The 21154-nt window shown below is 42.7% G+C and overlaps 1 protein-coding gene and 1 non-coding gene across 5 annotated transcripts in view; both read left to right on the forward strand.

Moving 5' to 3' along the window:
* PROM1 (prominin 1) overlaps positions 1-21154 on the forward strand; it is a 115237-nt gene that overhangs the window by 67459 nt on the left and 26624 nt on the right. For all 4 annotated transcript variants that reach the window (XM_008017828.3, XM_008017834.3, XM_008017835.3 and 1 more), the window contains 6 exons: positions 760-834; positions 3732-3795; positions 7981-8140; positions 10700-10852; positions 16688-16811; positions 18519-18622. In XM_008017828.3, coding sequence (XP_008016019.3) covers positions 760-834; positions 3732-3795; positions 7981-8140; positions 10700-10852; positions 16688-16811; positions 18519-18622 — 680 coding nt within the window. The remainder of the gene's footprint in view (positions 1-759; positions 835-3731; positions 3796-7980; positions 8141-10699; positions 10853-16687; positions 16812-18518; positions 18623-21154) is intronic.
* Positions 8305-8416, forward strand: LOC119627821 (U6 spliceosomal RNA). Its single transcript, XR_005244044.1, has one exon. It is a non-coding gene; the product is annotated as a U6 spliceosomal RNA (small nuclear RNA).

The raw sequence follows: 21154 nt of genomic DNA on the forward strand, positions 1-21154 counted from the left end.
ATTCAAATGTTGATCTTTCCAAAAATGCATTTTATAACTATCTTCTCTTTTTCCAGTCCCGGGTCCAGGCCAGGATTACACATTGTCATTTATTGTCATGTCTCTTTCATTCCTGTTGATCTGGAACAGTTTCTAAGTGTGTCTTTTCTTTTGTGACACAGACATTTTTGAACAGGCCATTTACTTTGTAGAATGGTCTTCAGTTTAGGGTTGTCTGATGTTTTCTTGGGATTAAAGTTACTCATATTTGCCAGGGAAATATCACAGTAGTGATATTATGTTCTTGGAGATCATGTGAGAGGCATATGATGTTTGTCCCTGTGTTGGTAAGAGCCAGAGCACTTCAAATCCATGTATAATGCTGTAAGTGGAAAAACTATTCCAGATTACTCACTAATAATAACCACTGACTACATTGCTTTTAAACATGACTTTAAAAAGGTTGTTTACAATTTTATTGAACAATGTTTAGTATTTGAAATTGTGAAGTCATATGTATTACATTTGTGTTAAATTTCTTTGCCTCATTTTTTTAGCTGATTACAGCAAGAGACCTCCAGACATCAAAAAAATTAGTGCTTGTCAAGGAGGGTCTGAGCTGTGTTTTTCCCAAATAAAGCTCTATTGTTCAAAAGAAACTGAGATTGTACCCTATAGTATAGCCGCTTTGGGACTTGGATATACAATGACTTCTTTCTTTATGAGGAATCGTTTTGAAGGTAACAGCCTCGTCTTATATTTCGTTTTATAAATTTTCAGCTTCCACCTGTGGATGCAGAACTTGACAAAGTTAATAATGTTCTTAGGACAGATTTGGATGGCCTGGTCCAACAGGTATGTTTTTTGGAAAAAATACAATCGCTGATTTTATATAATTTTAAAGGGTGGACTAGTACGTAAGAAAGTGGGAAACAGCAAAACAGTGAAATTCCAGAGAAGGGTTACCAAGAAGGGTGATAGCTATTACCTTCCAGGCAATCGTGTTCGCCATTCCAGCTCCCAGGATTTTTGTTAAGCACCTGTGATGTGTGAAGCGGCATGCTAAGACCATGAGAGATCAAGAAGAACATGACCTCTGCTTTCCTAGGCCTCAGAATTTAGTGGGTGTAATGCTGAACCCCACACTGATTCTAATACAGAATGCTGTCCCCCCTCTGCCAGTGAGTCAGCTATACTGGTTTCCTTTTGTTCTTTCCCACCTTCATGCATTTGCACACGCTCTTCCCTCTGCTTGGCGCTCTCTTCTTTTCCTCCCTCCTAGTAGCCTTGCTACTTAGTTATTTTATTTATCTATCTATCTATCTATCTATCTATCTATCTATCTATCTATTTATTTATTTTTTGAGATGGAATCCCCCTCTGTCGCCCAGGATGGAGTACAGTGGTGTGATCTGGGCTCACCGCAACCTGTGCCTCCCAGGTTCAAGCGATTCTCCTGCCTCAACCTCTTGAGTAGCTGGGATTACAGCTGTGTGCCACCATGCCTGCCTGAGTTTTATATTTTTAGTAGAGACAAGGTTTCACCATGTTGGACAGTTGGCCTCAAACTCCTGACCTCAAGTGATCTGCCCCCGTCCTTGGCCTTCCAAAGTGCTGGGATTACAGGCATGAGCCACTGCACCCGGCCACTACTTAGTTTTTTAAGCTTCATATATCACCTTCTTTTTTTCTTTTTGACATGGAGTCTTGCACTGTTGCCCAGGCTGGAGTGCAGTGGCATGATCTCAGCTCACTGTAACCTCTGCCTCCCAGGTTCAAGCAATTTTCATGCCTCAGCATCCCAAGTAGCTGGGATTACAGGCACGTGCCACCACACCCAGCTAATTTTTGTATTTTTAGTAGATTTTGTATTTTAGTAGGGGTTTCGCCATGTTGGCCAGGCTGGTCTTGAACTCCTGACCTCAGGTGATCCACCCACCTCCGGCCTCCCAAAGTGCTGGGATTACAGGTGTGAGCCATCATGCCCAGTCCATATATCACCTTCTTAACAGGCCTTTCCTGGGCTTCTTGACTAGGTCAAACGCTTTTTAATACATTCTTGCAGCATTGCAAATATTTTCTGTTAATTTCCTCATAACTGTAGTGATTTCTTTAATGTCTCCCTTCCCACCACTGGACTGTAAACCCCCAAAAAGGCAGGGACAGCATTGGTCTGGAATTCCCTGATTTCCCCAGTAGCTTACGAAATGTTGCTGTTTATTCAACCAATAGATACTGAAAATGCAATAAATATTTCTTTTTAGATTATGGTTCAGCAGAGTGCCTGGGCCTATGGGAAAATGAGAGGATAGTTTTATTCTTGACTCTGTCTTTTAGCATGGATGTAAAAACATCTCAAATCTCAACCCATTTATGCTTAGTGTTCCATTATTGGAACGCTAAGCTCGTGGGAGTTATTTATATCCTACTGCCAAATGTCATCACCAGGTTCTGATTTTTCACAAAAAATATTTGCAACCTTCAGCGTAAGTGGGTTAAACACTTGCCTACATATGTTTACTAGACACTTACTGACAAAGTAAGTGGCCCTTAAACAAGTTATTCAGAATTTCTTGGTCTTTGCACTCTGGTGTTACTTCATTTCTTAAAGAAGGCATTGAACCGGGAGATCTGTAAGACACTTTCCAGCTGTGAAATCCCCCATGGCATCTGCAAGTCCAGACACAGACGAATGTCAAAGAGTCAGGCACACAGAAAACCAACACAAGCACTGGCGTGCTCACTAGCTTAGTCTCCTTGGAGGAAACAGAAGTCATGATGTTCATTTTGTAACATCTGATGTAGCTAGGCTAAGGTGGAAACTGGCTGGCACCATCAATCTTATGAAGGTTGAAAGTGCTGTACTTTTCCCTGGCAGACAGCTAAGTACACCAGCAGACGGTGAAGAAACACTCACCAAACCCCTTCCAGAGGAAAGGCTGGACGTTTAGTTGAATTATTTGGAAATAATGATATTTCCCTGTCATGGGGGTTTAGCCCCAAAGCCCTGTCACTTGGCACGGTTGTTTTTTCTTTTTGTTCTACCCTCACCACAGTTGTATCCTCTGTAAGCCATGCTTTGGGAGATATATATAAAATTTTTTTTTTTTCAGTTACACTATATTTCTAATTTTATTTTTAATTAGAAAGTAAGATTCCGTTTTTAGAAATTTACCTTCTGTCTGCACATGGGATACTGTACCGATCAGGGTCTCTTAACCTCAGCACTGCTGACACCGTGCACGGCTCTTCGCGGTGGGAGCTCTCCTGTGCATGGTAGGGTATTTATTAGCATCCTTGGCCTCTCCCCCCACAATCCCAGCAGCAACCCCCAACTGTAATAACCCAAATGTCTCCAGACTTTACCAAACATACCCCAGTTGAGAACAAAATTTTTCCCAGTTGAGAACCACTGGGAGTATATGTGTATACTATATATATATGTATGTATAGATGATGTATGTGCCCATAATAGTACCTAGGCTCTGTGTAAATATGTTGATTTTTAAAATTATGGAGACCCCCATATGAAAAATTTCTAACATGATCTTTGATTGATATAATTTAAAGACAATGCTCTTTAAAGGGAATTTTTTTAGACTCTTGATGACCATATAATGATCATTTCACCCTTAAGATGAATGTTATATTTTTATTTTGCCTCTCTACTCGTACTAAGTTGCAAAATGAGTGACTAGTCAACTAGTCTTCAACTTACCGTGTACATCCATTTATTTTGAAATGTTTTTCAGGGCTATCAATCCCTTAATGACATACCTGACAGAGTGCAAAGCCAAACCAAGACCGTCGTAGCAGGTGAGATTCACAGTTTGAGGTGATTTTGTGTCTCTTTGATTGGAAGGTCAGTACAGAGAAATGTGTTGCCAAGTATTACATTGTTCTTTTCCTTAAAAAAAACAAAAAACAAAAAACAGTTTCTCATTAAAACCATCAAAATGAAATGAGTATCAGAGCTTTACAATTGTGTCACTTCATTCGGTGACTTAAAAACAAGAACAAGGCCAGGCACGGTGGCTCAAGCCTGTAATCCCAGCGCTTTGGGAGGCCGAGACGGGCGGATCACGAGGTCAGGAGATCGAGACCATCCTGGCCAACACGGTGAAACCCCGTCTCTACTAAAAAATACAAAAAACTACCCGGGCGAGGTGGCGGGCGCCTGTAGTCCCAGCTACTCGGGAGGCTGAGGCAGGAGAATGGCGTAAACCCGGGAGGCGGAGCTTGCAGTGAGCCGAGATTGCGCCACTGCACTCCAGCCTGGGCGACAGAGCGAGACTCCGTCTCAAAAAAAAAAAAAAAAAAAAAAAAAAAAAAGAACAAACCTGTTATTGAACATTGATAAACATCATTCAGCCCAGCCGGCAGCTGCCACATGGTTGAGAGCCACAGTGTAATCCAGGTCCCTAGAGTGTGTGCCTTGAGACCTTATAGCAGCCACAGTTTGGAAACTCATTCTGATTTTCTCTGAAGAGAAAAACTGTAGATCATTGTATTTTCTAGATAAACTTAAAATCAAACTTTTAAAAGGAATACTGTATAAAAGGATTTATTTTGTCGTTAGGAAGATTTTAATCTGTCCACTGATGCTGACGCAATAGTATTTTAGGCTCCTAAGATTGCTTACAATTTTGGAGAGACAGAATCAATGTGGAGAGGATTCTACTCAAATTACTGAATCATGCTGTATTTGGGTTATGGGATTTGGGGTGAACGTACAGAAGGAGAGAATGCAGTGGTAGCAGTTCTTTGTGCAATGATAGAGACAAACCTGGGTTATTTGCTTGAAGAAGAAATCTCTGGGCTGGCTGCAGTGGCTCACGCCTGCAATCCCAGCACTTTGGGAGGCCAAGGCGGGTAGGTCACCTGAGGTCAGGAGTTTGAGACAAGCCTGGCCAACATGGTGAAACCCTATCTCTATTAAAAATACAAAAATTAGCCAGGCGTGGTGGTGCACCCCTGTAACCTCAGCTACTCGGGGGGCTGAGGCAGGAGAATCACTTGAACCCAGGAGGTGGAGGTAGCAGTGAGCCGAGATCTAACCACTGCACTCCAGCCTGGGCGACTCTCTCTCAAAAACAAACAAACAAACAAAAAAAGAATAGAAAAGAAAAGAAATCTCTGAAGCTATGTAAAGCTATCTTCTATGTCTTTGAAAAATCAATTTGGTGCTGCTTTTATCTGTTGAGTAAGTGGTTTTAAAATGTTATGTTAGAGATACTTGATTATTTTTCCCTAATAGTGTTTTTTTGACCCGTGAAGAGTTTGAGTAAAAAAGTGTTTTATTTTGCTACATAACACTTTAGATGTTTTGTGGGTTTCCTTTTGTGTAGTATAAGATTCTACTTTAAAATATTAAGATGTTAAGGACAGGGTTCAGACTTTCGTGTGCTAACCTCTGAAGGCTGATGCATGCTCTACGTCTGACAGTCACCTGCTCACTAATCTCTGTGTTTAATTTTTTGGTTTCCCCTCTCTGGACCTCTCCTGCCCATACGTGCAGCCCTTCCTTGTAAGTCTGACACAGCAGAGTGTGCTGCGTGAGTTGAGTGTGGCCCATGGCGCATGGTGCCATTGCCTGAGCACGAGCCAGCGTTTTCCTAGAGCCGGGTCAGTGCCGCTCTGTCAGCCTGGGTAGCAGGTGTTTAGTTTCATGTCCTTAGCTCTCATCCCAACCTGAACAGATTATTTAGTGGCAACTCTGTGCCAGGCTCTGCCAGGCACTGGGCTGTGAGATGCATAAGCCATGAGTTCTTCTTGTCCTTTAGTCAGCCATGTGTACACAAACTTGTTGTCACACTCTGGCACCATGACCAGGTTGGTGCCAGGGAAACAAGTTGAGGAGAGGCTAGTGGGAGGCTGCCTGGGACATCGAGAGAGGTTTGAAGAGGGTATATGATAAGAGAGGGCACCAGTCACGTAGAGTCGCCAGAGCAGCAAAGTCACAGAGCCATGTCGTGCGTGACGGCAAGCCAGGCTGAGAAGCTGGCACAGGCCCTAGGAGCTGCTCCTAGAAGACGGGAAGGCTGCCTTCCCCATCTCTCAAAATCTCAGAAGTAACCAAGAGACCCACTGAGTCATTTTTGGCCAAGGATCCTCAGGTGTTTTCACACACGAGCAATGAGCCCCAAGGAGTAACAGTCCTTTCTTAACGAGTCACATCCAAACACCTGACACTCTGTTGCTTGCTTCTGTGTCTTTGATTTCTAGATGTCATAGCTATGTGAAAAACAAACTTTAAAAAAGTTTCCAGGGCCGGGTGTGGTGGCTTACTGCTATAATCCCAGCACTTTGGGAGGCTGAGGCAGGAGGGTAACTTGAGGCCAGGAGCTCAAGACCAGCCTGGGCAACATGGTGAGATTCCATCTCCCCATCTCTACAAAAAGTAAAATCATAAAAAATTAGCTGAGCATGGTGGTACACACCTGTAGTCCCAGCTATTTGGGAGGCTGAGGTGGGAGGATCCTTGAGCCCAGGAGGTTGAGGCTGCATCGAGCCATGATCATGCCACTGCACTCCAGCCTGGGCAATACAGAGAGATCCTGTCTCAAAAAGAATAAAAGTTTCCTGCCATTTTTATGTGATTACATTTGCAACCAAGCTACCATATCTATTCTCTACCTAAAGTTCACCGGGAGCCTCAGGATAATATTTTGAGAACGGCTAATCTTGTCTCTCCTGCTGCAAAGAGATTTACCTCTCTTGCAGGATCAGTGGACTTTTAACTGATTAGTGTGTTCTTAGTATGTCCATGTGAAGAATCACTTGGATACAGCCACCTTCAGAACTCATGTGAGCACTGGTTCAGGTGAAATCCTGCACCCCAGGTGAGTTTGATTTTAGGACCTGTTGTGATGGACACTCTCCAGAAAACTGGTTTTCTTTGAACTTAACTCCTGTCTGAAATATTAAGACTGATAGCAAAGGAAACTGGCCACTGAGACTACTATTGGTTTTTGAATAGAAAAGACACAGACGTACTTCCTAAGAAGTCTCAATTTGTATCAATCAGGTAAAATTTTAACAAAAATATCACCCAGAGTCACTTGTGTTTTTTGTTTGTTTGCTTGGTTTTTAAATGGGGCCTTGAGAATTACTCCATTCCTGAAGGCTTTTCTTTTCTTTCTTTCTTTCTTTCTTTTTTTTTTTTTTTTTTGAGAGCGACTCTTGCTCTGTCGCCTAGGCTGGAGTGCAATGGCACGATCTTGGCTCACTGCAACCTCTGCCTCCCAAGTTCAAGTGATTCTTCTGCCTCAGCCTCCCAAGTTACAGGCGTGCGCCACCACAACTGGGTAATTTTTGTATTGTTAGTAGAGATGGGGTTTTGCCATGTTGGTCAGGTTGGTCTCGAACTTCTGACCTCAGGTGATCCTCCCACCTTAGACTCCCAAAGTGCTGGGACTACAGGTATGAGCCACTGTGCCCGGCCCTGAATACCATTTCTTAGATGGAGAAATTGTTGTTGTCATTTAATTATTTTCCCAAAAGCATGTAATGAGGACTTTAGAGTCAGATAAACCCAAATTTCAATCCCGTTACCAGAGCTTTCTTTTAAGAGACCCATGGGCAATTAATTGAATCTCTGCGAGCCTCTGGGTCACTGTTAGTAAAATGGGGAATGAGAATATCTACTTCAGTGAAATAAATGAGTTACTATTTATAAAAGTGCCTGGCACATAGTCTGCACACCATATATTTTAATCACTTGATCTACTTTAAGTAAAGTAAGTAGAAGAGAGAAACTGGCTTGACTTCAATACCATCTCATTAAAGTCAGTCCTCACAGCTTGCTGTTTTGTTGTTAAGTAATTGCTTTTTGATGGTCTTGGCTGTATTCATGCTTGTTGTAGAATCTTATCATATTTTAAACACATACATAATGTGAGAAAAACTAAAGGTGGTTCAGGCATTTCTGTTCGGTTCCAAAACAAAGTTTCTATTTCCTCCATGTTTGCAAACACATAACAAAGGTATCTTCATTTTCAGGTATCAAAAGGGTCTTGAATTCCATTGGTTCGGATATCAACAATGTAACTCAGCATCTTCCTATTCAGGATATACTCTCAGAATTCTCTGTTTATGTTAATAACACTGAAAGTTACATCCTCAGAAATTTACCTACATTGGAAGAGTATGATTCATACTGGTGAGTGTCTCCTTGGAGCTGGTGAACTAAGAGAGTGAACTTTGTAGAGAACAAGATAAAAAATCTGACGTTAGCACCAGGATCATCTTATGACAGCAAATTGTACAAGGAGGCCATGACCTGATATATGTTAACCCCAGTTTATGTTCGTTAAAAAAGTTGAAGTGCTCGCTTAGACCAGGCAGCACATATACTAAAATTGAAACAATGCAGAGAAGGTTCACATGACTCCTGTGTACAGATGATACGCAAATTTGTAAAGCGGTCCACATTTTTTTTTTAAGTTGAAGTCTGGACCTTTGTGAGCCAAATATTTGATAATTTGCAACTTTGATGTCATTAGTGGTTTCTGGAATACTAGTTATAATTATCAAACTAGGCATGTAATGAGATTTTAAAGCTTTAAAGTAATTAAGAAGGACATCTGGGAAATATCCTTTTCTATTTTATAAACCAATATAAACATTGGTTTATAAAATAAATATGCAGAGGTTGGTTCTTACTGAAAGAGCATCCTTTTCTTAGCTGTGCTTTGAAACCAGTGAATTGCTCCCAGAGCTTAGGTGAGCGGTGGGGTTTGGCCTGGGGTGAGGGTAGTGGACATCCCAGCCAGAGCCCTGGGGAGGGAAGGACTTGGAGGCTCAAGAAATTTAGAGGATCATCTATTTTGTAAGATGCACTTCTGTCTCTGAGGAGCTCAGCCACCCTTCATATCTCCCAAGCCCATGGGGAGTCCGGAGACTCATTCTCATGTAGATTATTTCTTATACAAGACCACAAGATACATAATTAAAATTATAGCAATTGGCCGGGCGCGGTGGCTCATGCCTGTAATCCCAGCACTTTGGGAGGCCGAGACGGGTGGATCACGAGGTCAGGAGATCGAGACCATCCTGGCTAACACGGTGAAACCCCGTCTCTACTAAAATACAAAAAAATTCAGTCGGGCATGGTGGTGGGCGCCTGTAGTCCCAGCTACTCAGGAGGCTGAGGCAGGAGAAGGGCGTGAACCCAGGAGGCAGCGGAGCTTGCAGTGAGCCGAGATTGCACCACTGCACTCCAGCCTGGGCGACAGAGCGAGACTCCATCTCAAAAATAAATAAATGAAAATTTAAAAAAACTTTTAAAAAGTATAGCAATCGATACCATTTAAGAGACAGTTTCAGTGTGCCCACCAAGCACTTTCTGCATGACATTTCTTTTAATCCTCTCAAAAATTCCCTGGGCTGTGTTCCATTTATAACCCTGTTTTATAGACAAGGAGAGGGGCTCAGGGAAGTGAAGTGACTTCCTTAAGGCTGGCTAGCATACAGCGGAGGTAGGTTTTGAAGCTCCATCTGGCTCTGCTTTTTGTCATTGCCACACAAACAACAAGCTCCAGGCGGCACCTGCCGTGATTCCCTTGTGGGACTGGGCCACCCCAGCAAGTCTCAGAAAAAACAGAAGGCAGACCCTTTCTCAATGAACTTATAATTTCATTAAAGATCAGAGCTTCACAAACAAGAAAGAATAGTACCATTACCTGTCTACCTGACTGCCATCCATCTCCCTTCCTTTTTCCCCTGCCCTAACACCATGAGCTTATCTTAAAAAGAAAATCAACTGAGTGGATGCTCCTTTAACTCTAAAAGTTTTCTGAGGCCAGCCTCCGTGACTTATTTAATTTTGTGCCCTCACTGTCTGGAACAGACCTCCCCAGAATGGTTGCCTGTGGCTATTACTGTAATTACTGAGATTGCTCTTAATTGAATGAAAAGCTTCAGTGGCGACTTTTGTCAAGAGACACCCAGCAGAAGTAAATTCTTTGTTTTTTAGTGTCTTAAATGTTGGGAAGCATTACTACCCTTGAATGCCTCTTGCTGCCCGGAAAGGTTGTTCTACCTTCCGGGAATGCCAGTAAGGCCTAATTGAGGATCCATTATCCTAAAATGTCTCGTAGGACCATTATGAAATTGAGATTTGTATTCTGCAGGTATTTGATTTAGGATGCTCATAAAATTCTAAATACCCCATGCATCTGCCACGTAATCTGTTTCAGTAAAGAATACAGCGGCCCCCAAATATTTCTGCAACCACAAAATGTTTTAGAAAAAGGCCGGGGAAAAGAATCCAGTGTTTCTTTATCTGTAGTCTAATCACGATCTAGCCATATGCCTTCATTATTATAATAGGCACTTAGAACATCAGAAACCTTAAAAGAACATAAAAATCTTAAGGGTGTTTTCATCAATAGCCTTGGAGAAGCTCAGTGCACTGTGCATATGAACCCTGTGTGACACCCGTGGGAATCAAGGCAAAGCAAGGAAACGATGATCCCATGACTGCCAAGAACAATGCAAACCTAGGATCAAAATAAAACTTTCTCCGTTGGTTGAATTGGAAGACAAAGGGTGGGAAGGGATCTTTTCGTTCAACATTATTGCCCTCTGAGGAATTGATAGAAGACTCTGATTTTAGAAGCCAAGAATAACTCATCGGCTCCAGCCTTAGTCCAGCAACTTTTGTGTTAGGGTGGCATCGCCCATGTCATGTTTACTAACACTGTGCTTGCCTCTCCAGGTGGCTGGGTGGCCTGGTCATCTGCTCTCTGCTGACCCTCATCGTGATTTTTTACTACCTGGGCTTACTGTGTGGCGTGTGCGGCTACGACAGGCATGCTACCCCGACCACCCGAGGCTGTGTCTCCAACACGGGAGGCGTCTTCCTCATGGTGTGAGTGCCTGCTCCTCTCTGTCAGTGGCGGTGGGAATGCAAGGGAGAGACTGGGTGCTGACTCTGGTGTTACACAAACCCAGTGCCCTCTGGGCCATGTACACGGGGTTCCAGCTCCCAGGTCGTGAGGAAGAGAGATCTTGCTATGACTGGACCTTCCTTGATTTGGGTACTCTTGTCAAGCATAAACATTAAAAAAAAAAAAAAGACAATAACAACAAAGACACTAAATTACTTGCATTTTGATAGACCAACTTAAGAACACTATTTATATATGGCAGGCTCCCTTTTAAAAGCAGCCAGGCTTGCCTTCTTGATTTGTATTGTTCCTTCTTTTTATTCATTCATTCGTTCATTCATTTACTCACCAGAGGCTGAGCCAATCTCTGTGGGACAGCAGTATTGGTTAGCAGTATTGCTAGCTTGAAACTCTAGAAACTTGATTTAGAACTAAGGCTGCCAAGCCAGAACCCTTAGGATTTAGACAAGTAGCCTAGATTAAGCATGAGAACAGGTGTGAAGCAGCAGGGAGAGGTACACCTACAGCAGAAGACTGGAGTGACTGTCCCTGCTTTGAAGACATTCACCTCCAAGTTCATGTGTTTGAAAAACCTGACTGTATGGGTACGACAGAGCATAGCAGGCATGAACCAGGTGCAACTGGAGCCAGAGCCAGAAATGTAAGCTAGGATGTGGTGTAATGGCTTTGAATGCTCTGCAGAGAGGGAACTTTGTGGGTTCTATGTTCTCTTTTTGAGTCAATATTCTCTTTTGGATAAGATCATGAAGAATCAGCAGTAGGGAGTGAGATGGGGCTCGAGATCAGTGGTTAAGGTTTGAAACAATTCCTTTGGGGAGTGAAGAACAAAAACCTGAGTTGTGTTCTCTCATTTATCCACTTAAGTCACTAACACGGGCCTGTGAGTGAGCGGGCTGGAGAGCAGGTGCTGTGCATTAATTTGATTAATTTGATTAATTTGTTTTTTAAAACTTTGAGTTTTCAAACCAAATTGTCACACACACATACACACACACACACACAACAAACAAACACAAAACTTTGGGTCACTGGAACAATAAATCAGGCTTCTTATAAGCTATGATTCTAAATCCTTTCCCTAAAATAATTCGGCTCCAGTATGGTATAGGCCTTTGCTAACAAGAGTCTTAACCTTAGAGCTAATGACCTCAGGTCTACCAGGGCTGGACAAAGAACTCCACACACAGAGAAGCCTAGAGGCTCACAGGCCAAAGTTAAGAAATTGTTTTTGTCCAGGCGCGATGGCTCACTCCTGTAATCCCAACACTTTGAAAGGCCAAGACAGGTGGATCACTTGAGGCCAGGAGTTCGAGACCAGCCTGGCCAAACATGGGCGAAACCCCATGTCTACTAAAAATACAAAAATTAGCCGGGCATGGTGGCACATGCCTTAATCCCTACTACTTGGGAGGCTGACGCACGAGAATTGCCTGAACCTAGGAGGCAAAGGTTACAGTGAGCCAAGATCATGCCAACTGCACTCCAGCCTGGGCGACAGAGCGAGACTCTGCCTTAAAAAAAAAAGAAGAAGAAGAAGAAGAAAAAGAAAGAAAGAAAGAAAGAAAGAAGGAAAGAAGGAAAGAAGGAAAGAAGGAAAGAAGGAAAGAAGGAAAGAAAGAAACTTAGCTGCAAGTACCTCTGGACAGAGAAGAAAAAAAAGAGAAATCATATCCAGAAGGAAAAATGAATTTGTCTTCCCTTTTTGTTCAAATGCACACAGATACACAAAAATACATTAAACAGAAAATTATTAGGTTGGTGTAAAAGTAATTGCTTTAATGTTTAATTGATTTTAAGTTTAATGTTACAAATTTAACAACCCTGATACTTGGCTGTCTGTCAGTGTTGTGATGGTGTGTGTGTATATATACATGTATTTCCATACTTTTTAACTACTTGAAAGGTAGGGTAAATTGCTCTGAAAAACGGTGCACCCCTCATCGAAATTTTATTCACTTTTTAAAGGCATACAACCAAAAACATGTGATATCCAGCTTCAAAAAAAGAAAAAATAAAACAGAGAAATCATCAACAAATTGATGGAGTCTAAAAGCTACCTTAGTTTAGATACACGAATTCTATAGACATGGAGACGTATGGCGTGGAGGCCATAGGATTCATCTCAGCAGCAGGAAGAAGGCTGGGAACTGTCAGATGTTGTTTGATTCATTTCAAGGAGTCTGCAGACTTAGGGTGGCTATGATTTCTTTATTGTTGAATGCCACCAGTCAGCACGGCGCGCTTTGCTGTGCTTGGCAGAATTCTCTACTTCTTGAGGTATCTGGTAAACAACTGGATAATTGTGAAAGGGGGAGATGATACAAGCGTCATCAGTCTAATCAGACTAATTAGAAGAACGCAGTTTCTTTTTTCAGAACTGTTTACTTGCTTGTAGAAACCAGAAAGAGTACGTGTAGTTTTGTTGCAACCAAAACACCACCTGCTCTTTAAAAATGGTGACACCATCCAATCAAGAGCATGGTCTCTTTCAAAACCAAGCAGGAATTCTTATCTCCCAGAAGGATATCAGTGAAAGATGTGGAAGGAGGAAAGTCAGAGAGCCCTGGCTCTGCTCTGATCTTTCATCTTCAGAGGGTCCCAGAAGCGTTTTATTTTAATTTTATTTTTGTAGAGACAGTCTCACTTTGTTGTCCAGACTGGTCTTGAATTCCCGGTCTCAAGAGATCCCCTGGTCTTAGCCTCTAATGTGTTGGGATTACAGGTGTGAGCCGCTACCCCTGGCCCCAGGAGCATTTTAGCAGCTGAACAGAATGCAGTGGTGAATGTATTATCTGTTGCAGAGGGATGTAGGAGGCTTCTCCAGAGATAAGGAGATCTAACAATGGCACAAGCATCTCTTGTTTTGAAGCCCATCACAAAACTTCCCATTTTAGGTATTGACAACAATGCCAAGAGTAGCCACAGGTATCACAAACTGGGCACATTCCTGTGGCTGGTGGCAGTTTCTGAGGTTACAGAAAGAAGTTTGTCAGGCTGTATAGCAAGGGCTATAAAAAGACCATGATGCTCTTTGCCCAGTAATTTCCATTTTGGGGACTCCAGGTGAAGGAAGTAGGCCAAACTATGAAGAAAGCCAGGGAAGAGTTTTTGCAGCATCAGTTCTGATAGTGAAGCAGCCTGCCTGCCAGGCTGTAGAGGAGTGGCCAAGTGAGTTACGACACATCCATGCATGGAAGATCACATGGCCCCTGAAGTGATAACTGGGTGACTGTCCTGATTTGTTGACAAAAGTTTCTAAGATAAACTTTTTTGAAAGGGGGTCAGAAAATGATGCTTGTATTATCCTAACTATGCACATCAGGGGTTAGTCAGCAAGCTTTTCCCAAGAAGGGCCAAGTAACAAATATTTTAGGTTCTGCTGGCCCCATACAGTCTTTGTTGCATATTCTTCTTGTTTTTCACCTCCTTTTGCTCTTTCATCTTACTCTGATTCTCCTCGTCCTCTTCCTCCTTTTCAATATTTTCAGTACACATTAGCCATTATCTCACTAACCTTAGAAAAACAGACCTTAGGCAGTGGTTCCCCTACCCCTGATCTAGGAATGTGCATATTTAGAAAATAAAGGCTGGAGATGTTGACTGTATGTGATTTAGAGTAAGAGTCATGGTGCTCTTTTTAGACAGCTGTCTTAGTTTTTATGAGTTTTTTTTAACTCCAACACACAGACACACATGCTCAGACGGGGATCCTGGCGTGGCCCTCACTCACTTCTTCTTTGTGTTCTCCCAGACTCAGAAGCCTTGTAGGTCAGAGAAAGTCAGGCTGACTTAGGCCTTTCCAATGAATATTACTTGCTGTTTATTTTAGTGAAGAAATACAAATACTGTAATTATGGCTTTGGTGTCTGCAACCAAAGGGGAGAATCGTGCCCTTAGGAGGGGGTGCTGTAGTGATTGCAAGCATCAGCCCACACCCTCCTGAGGCTCCTTCCTGGTGTGCACCAGTGATGGTATTTGATTTGGCAAGTGCCCCTAGATTGATTTTATTCTCTCTCTCTCTGTCTATACCTAGACAGCTAAGCACTGCTACAGAAAAGTTACGCACCAGGTACATTGGGTATCCCTACAAACTTAGCATCTCCTGTCTCAAATGGACCTGCCATGGTCTGATAAATCTTTTATTTCGTTTTCTTCCTTCCCTTTCTCTTTTTCTTCTTTTTCGACACCCCCTACACTTTCCTGCAACAGTCTTTTCACTCTGATACATCCATCTTCCTCTACTTCACCCATCTCTTAGCAGATGGCTTTACCTCCTTCTTCTCAGAGAAAATAGAAGCCGTCATGCAACTTCCCATCGTCAAACTTCCAAACACACATGCTCCCAAACACACATGCTCCCAAACACACCCGTCCCTTCTCTGCAGTGCCAGAAGCGGAGGGATTCCTCCCTGCTCAGGCTGATTCTGCCAGCTATATTCTCAATCCCATTTCTTTCCCTGATCCTGATAAAAATGGATCATCCCCTTTCTTTTCCATGTCTTTATTCTCTTCCTGTCTCCTTGACTTTCACTCAACACTTAACCAGGCTCTGTTCTTTCCCTTCTTCAGAAATAAAAGCAGAAACTCTTCACCCACACTGCCTCTTCCCTGTAGCTCTCCTTCCCCCACGCCGGCTCTCAGAGGAGTGATCTGAGCTTGCTGCCTGTGCCCTCCTCTCCTGCTGACTCCCCAGTCCACTCCAATTTGATTCCCTACCCCATCACTGCGCTTGTTTTAAGTTGGCAGTGACTTCTCTGTACAATGCAGACAGCACATTGGTTGGTGACAGTCGACCACTCCCTCCTCCTGCAAACACTCCTTTTGTCCCCTAGGTGGCATCACACCCACATAGTTGCCTTCCTACTTCTTTGCCTCCTCATCTTGTTCTGGTTTGCTGGCCCTCCTTCCAGCACCCGTCTTTGTAAATGTTGAAGTCTTCCAGACCCAGCCCTAGGCTGTTTGTTTCTCTCTCCAAGCCACCCCTGGGGATAAATGACCGTGGCTAAGCTGCTGGTTCCCTAACGTACATCAGAAACCCAGATATCTTAGCTCCAAACATACTGACTCCTACACACTCTTTCCACTCAATGTCTCTGTGGCAGCAAGACCAACATCCAGCCCATCTTCTCTTTCCTTCCAGAGCATTGGTGCTCCCTGGCACTGCCCTTGGAGGAGCCCTTCCTTGCCTCTACGTCTCGTGTCCAGCGCTTTCCGAGTCCTGCTATCTCCTATATTAGGCCTCCTGTGTCTCCTATATTACGTCACCATCATCCACCAACTCTCCACCAATCCTGTCCCCTTAGGCCACCCTCATGGGCCATGATAACAGCCTCTGCAATGATGTCCCATCCACGTTGGCACCTGTCTAGTCCATCCTTTACACTGTGCCAAGAGTGCTCTTGTTCAGAGAGAAGTCGGGCTGTGCTCCCCCTGTGCTTTCAGCCCCTTATTGGCCACCCCTTGTGGGTCCCAGGCCCCTATACAGTACATCCCCGCCTGCCCTGGAGCTGCCCCTCCCCAGGTCCCAGGCCCCTATCCAGTGATCCCTCACCTGCCCTGGTGCTGCCCCTCCCCAGGTCCCCAAGGCCCCTATCCAGTGATCCCCCGCCTGTCCTGGAGCTGCCCCTCCCCAGGTCCCCAAGCCCTGTGTCACTCCTAGGTGGATGATCTGTTTCACCTGAATAACACTGAAGACCCCAGGTCTATTTTATAGAGTATAGGTAGATTTAGTAAGTATCAATAGGTACTATTGAATCATTCTTCCTTGAATTACTAACCTTACATTTTTTTTCCAGTGGAGTTGGATTAAGTTTCCTCTTTTGCTGGATATTGATGATCATTGTGGTTCTTACCTTCGTCTTTGGTGCAAATGTGGAAAAATTGATCTGTGAACCTTACACGAGCAAGGAATTATTCCGGGTAAATATGATTTTCTACCCATTATGAAAGGACTTGAACAAAAACTTGGATTTCTTCATATGTTGTGTGTTACTTTAAGAGCAGTGCAAACATATAAGCAGTTTGGTTTAAATTCAGTAAATTTCTTGAAATTATTAAATTCAATAAATTTTTAAATATTCAATAAATACAATAGATTCTTTTTATTTGTAAGAGAAAGAAAATATGGGAGTGTCCTTATTTTCTGATCATAAGTGAAATCAGGGACAGGAGTTAAGTCCTGCCCCTCAATGTGGATTGCAGTATTTGAGGAGAATAGAATTTTCCTAGCAGTGGTTTCCAAATGTGGCTGGGAACATCAGAAGATCAGTTCCCAGGTTCCTCCCACACACCCTGGGAGATTCCCAGGTGACAGAGGTGTCCACACAGATGAGCCCTAAATTTGAAAGGAAAGAGACTGATAAGTGGATGTCTCGTGACAGAGGGCTGACCTGGCAGATGTCTAGTGGTGCCACCAGGAAATGAATTCAAGCTTCGCTTTCTTCCTCTCAGTCCAACTCCCACAGATTCCGGGGAGCCAGTTGGCAGTTTTGCTTTCTTCATTAATGAGGAAATTTTGTTCTAAGTGTCTGGCTTCTAATTTTGGCTTTTCTATGTTTTTTTTCCTCCAGATTCTGATTTTTAAAATACATTTATATTTCACTCTTTCATTGTATATACATTTTTCCGCCTAAGATCTGTTATGATATCAGGTGAATACTGTTGTGACGGTGTTTTAGTTGTTTCATTGGTCGAGGGAGATTAAGTTGAGATCACCAGCACGTCAAATGATCTCCATTTGGCCTTTTGATAAAAGAAAGACATCAAGCCAGGCATCATTATCTCCTGTAGAGTGTTGAATCATTCAAAGATGCTTTTTCTTAAGTAGGGGATATTTCAAAACCATTTCTACTTCTCAAGCACATACACGGTCCTGCACTGATTTGCCCATCTTAAATATGTGTGGTGCTGGGGCAGAGAGTGTGTGAATTTTAATACATTTTGTCCAGAGACAGAAATAGCACAGCACTGGGTATACTACTTCATGGCTGTATGTTAGCTATTCTGATCAAATGGTCTACTCTACTTCTATTTATAAGATAAAGATTTATTAAGATAAAGATTAAAAAGTTCTATTAAGATAAAGATTAAAAAGTTCTCAGCCAGGCATGGTGGCTCACGCCTGTAATCCCAGCACTTTGGGATGCTGAGGCAGGTGGATCACCTGAGGTCAGGAATTCAAGACCAGCCTGGCCCACATGGTGAAACGCCGTTTCTGCTAAAAAAAAAAATACAAAAATTAGCCGGGCAGTAGTGGTGCGCGCCTGTAGTCCTAACTACTCAGAAGGCTGAAACAGGAGAATCATTTTAACGCAAAAGGCGGAGGTTACAGTGAGCCGAGATAGTGCAACTGCACTCCAGCCTGGGCAACAGAGCGAGACTCTGTCTGAAAAAAAATAAAAGTTCTCAAAAAATGTAATTTTAATAATTTTGATTGATGCTACCCAGTGGTCAATTGATTTATTCCAATTATACTATTATTTTCTAGTTATAAGTTGGAAATCAACCTGAAAAATAATGTTATGAAAAATTTCAAAAAATATATTCAACAGAATATTCACTTTATTATATTAGTATGTATGTGAGTGTAAAACTGATTTTTCGAAAATCCTTCCTAATGTGTTCCAGGTTTTGGATACACCCTACTTACTAAATGAAGACTGGGAATACTATCTCTCTGGGAAGCTGTTTAATAAATCAGAGATGAAGCTCACTTTTCAACAAGTTTACAGGTATCAATATTTGCATTATATATTTTGCTATTTAACGTGTTCTTTTTCCGGAATGAGAATTTTGCATTTGAAGTGTTTTTAAATCTTAATTATATGACTTTCCTGTTTCAGAGATAAGCTGTCGTGTAGTATCTTAAAGACACAGCAGAGATTAGATCAAAAACCTATTCCTTCTACTGAAAGCCTTTGAGACCTTGGAATGGTGATGTTTCAAGGTCTTGCTCTCCAACAATCTCTGGAACTCGCTGGTTAACGTGACCCTATGATGCACTAACGGGACCTCATGAGAAATCTTGTTCAGGAACCACATTGCTCTAAATAAAAGCCATCCAACAAGAATAGTGAACAGGTGATTCAGTGATTTGGATCACCGACAGGAGGAAGGCAATGCAGTTCAAGAACTGTCTGCTGTCAGGCCTTCTGAACTCTGACCCAGGCCCCCTCCTAGAGGCTCTGTGGCCTGGGCAATTCCATATCTTCTCTGTTTCATGGGGGTCGTGGTCATAGGAATCTGACCCTGAGGTTGTTTTAGGGTTAAGTAAGATACATGAGATTCAAATGGTGCCTGACACATCATTCGGACTTGATGAACAATACTGTTCTTAATACTGTTCGTCTAGGGTGGCCACAGTGGCTCATGCCTGTAATCCCAGCATTTTGGGATGCCGAGATGGGTGGATCACTTGAGGTCAGGAGTTCGAGACCAGCCTGACCAATACGGTGAAACCCCATCTCTACTAAAAATGAAATATAAAAATGAGCTGGGCATGGTGGGATGCACCTGTAGACTCAGCTACTCAGGAGGCTGAGACAAGAAAATTGCTTGAACCCGGGAGGTGCAGGTTGCAGTGAGCCAAGATCGTGCCACTGCACTGCAGCCTCGGCGACAGAGTGAGACTTTCTCTCAGGAAAAAAAAGAAAACAAAAAAAACTATGTATATATAAAATAACTTCTGACCTCAGGTGATATATATCTGTGTAGTGTATGCTTTTCCCAGTGGTAAAATGGGCTCCTAGTCTGATGGCTGGAAGTCTTAGGTGTCTGATCTTAGACGTGAACCCATGGGCAGCTCTCTGCTATGAGCCATAGGGAAGGGAGTCACTTTAAGAGTATTTGAAATCAATTCATAGGATGCTTTTTAAACACCGGTGACACTTATTTCTCCCACCGTGAGACCGAAGGGCCAGAGGATGTGTGTTAACATGGTGTGTTCATAGTAAATGAAACTAAAAATACACAGGGCGATAGTGACTCACATTGAGAGCAGAACACTTCGTAAGTCATAGACACAGGTCCCCATCTGTCCAGAAGCCTTTCCATGCCCTACACGTGAACCACCATTCTTAGTGTTCTTATTACTCTCTCAGAGTTCCTTTATGCAATTTTAAGCAAGTATTAACCCTATGCCTAGCATTATTATATAGCTTAGTAGTATTAGCCATCATTTGATAGTCAAAAGACTTCTTCAGCATTTTGTGAATTTGTTATACTTTTAGGTATTGCTAGGTTCTTTTTGTACTTTTTAAAAACATTTTGAAATATGCACACATTTAATTAATCAATGGTCATTAGTTCCTCTAGCGAAAACACAGAAGTTATTTTAAAATAAATATAGCTACATCATTACTAAGTATTTATTTATTTATGTATTTATTTATTTTTTGAGATGGAGTCTCACTCTACCGCCCAGGCTGGAGGGCAATGGCACCATCTCGGCTCATTACAGCCTCTGCCTCCTGGGTTCAAGTGATTCTCCTGCCTCAGCCTCCTGAGTAGTTGGGATTACAGGCGTCTGTCACCACGGCTGGCTAATTTTTGTATTTTTAGTAGAGACGGGGTTTCACCATGTTGCTCAGGCTGGTCTTGAACTCTTGACCTCAGGTGATCCACCTGCCTCAGCCTCCTAAAGTGTTGGGATTACAGGCATGAGCCCCACGCCCGGCCATTACCGTTTATTTCTATTACCTAATAAATATTATGCTAAGCGGTCATAGTGGTAATTTAACAAAATTCTAAGAGCTAGCACCTGCATGGTCCTTTCTGTATGTCAAGACTGATGGAAACACCTCGGATGTATAAACTTCTTTAACATCCACACCACTCTGTGAGCTAGGTACCGTACTAACTACTTTTATTATTATATGAGCACCTGGCGTAACGGGAGCTAGGTACCGTACTAACAACTGCTTTTATTATTATATGAGCACCTGTGGTAACGGGATACCTGAGATATTATACAAAATTGAATTAGACTCTGATCCTACTGTCAAGGAAAACTTAGTAGAGAGTTAGATCCGTAAAGAGGTGTTCCAGAATACGGTGATACCTACAGGTGATAGAAATGTACTGAGGCTACTCTAGAAGCCCCAAGATGGGTGTCTTATGCAGTGTGGGAATGGAGGGATTAGGAAGGACTTCCTGAGGGTAATGGCACCTAAGCTGATCTTAGTAGGTTAGTGGGGATTGACTGGGCCAAGAAGAAGGAAAAAGGCACCTAGGCCGAGGGACACAGACAAAGGCAGGGAGGTAGG

Source organism: Chlorocebus sabaeus, chromosome 27 (assembly GCF_047675955.1).
Source record: "Chlorocebus sabaeus isolate Y175 chromosome 27, mChlSab1.0.hap1, whole genome shotgun sequence".
NCBI classification, from domain to species: Eukaryota; Metazoa; Chordata; class Mammalia; order Primates; family Cercopithecidae; genus Chlorocebus; species Chlorocebus sabaeus.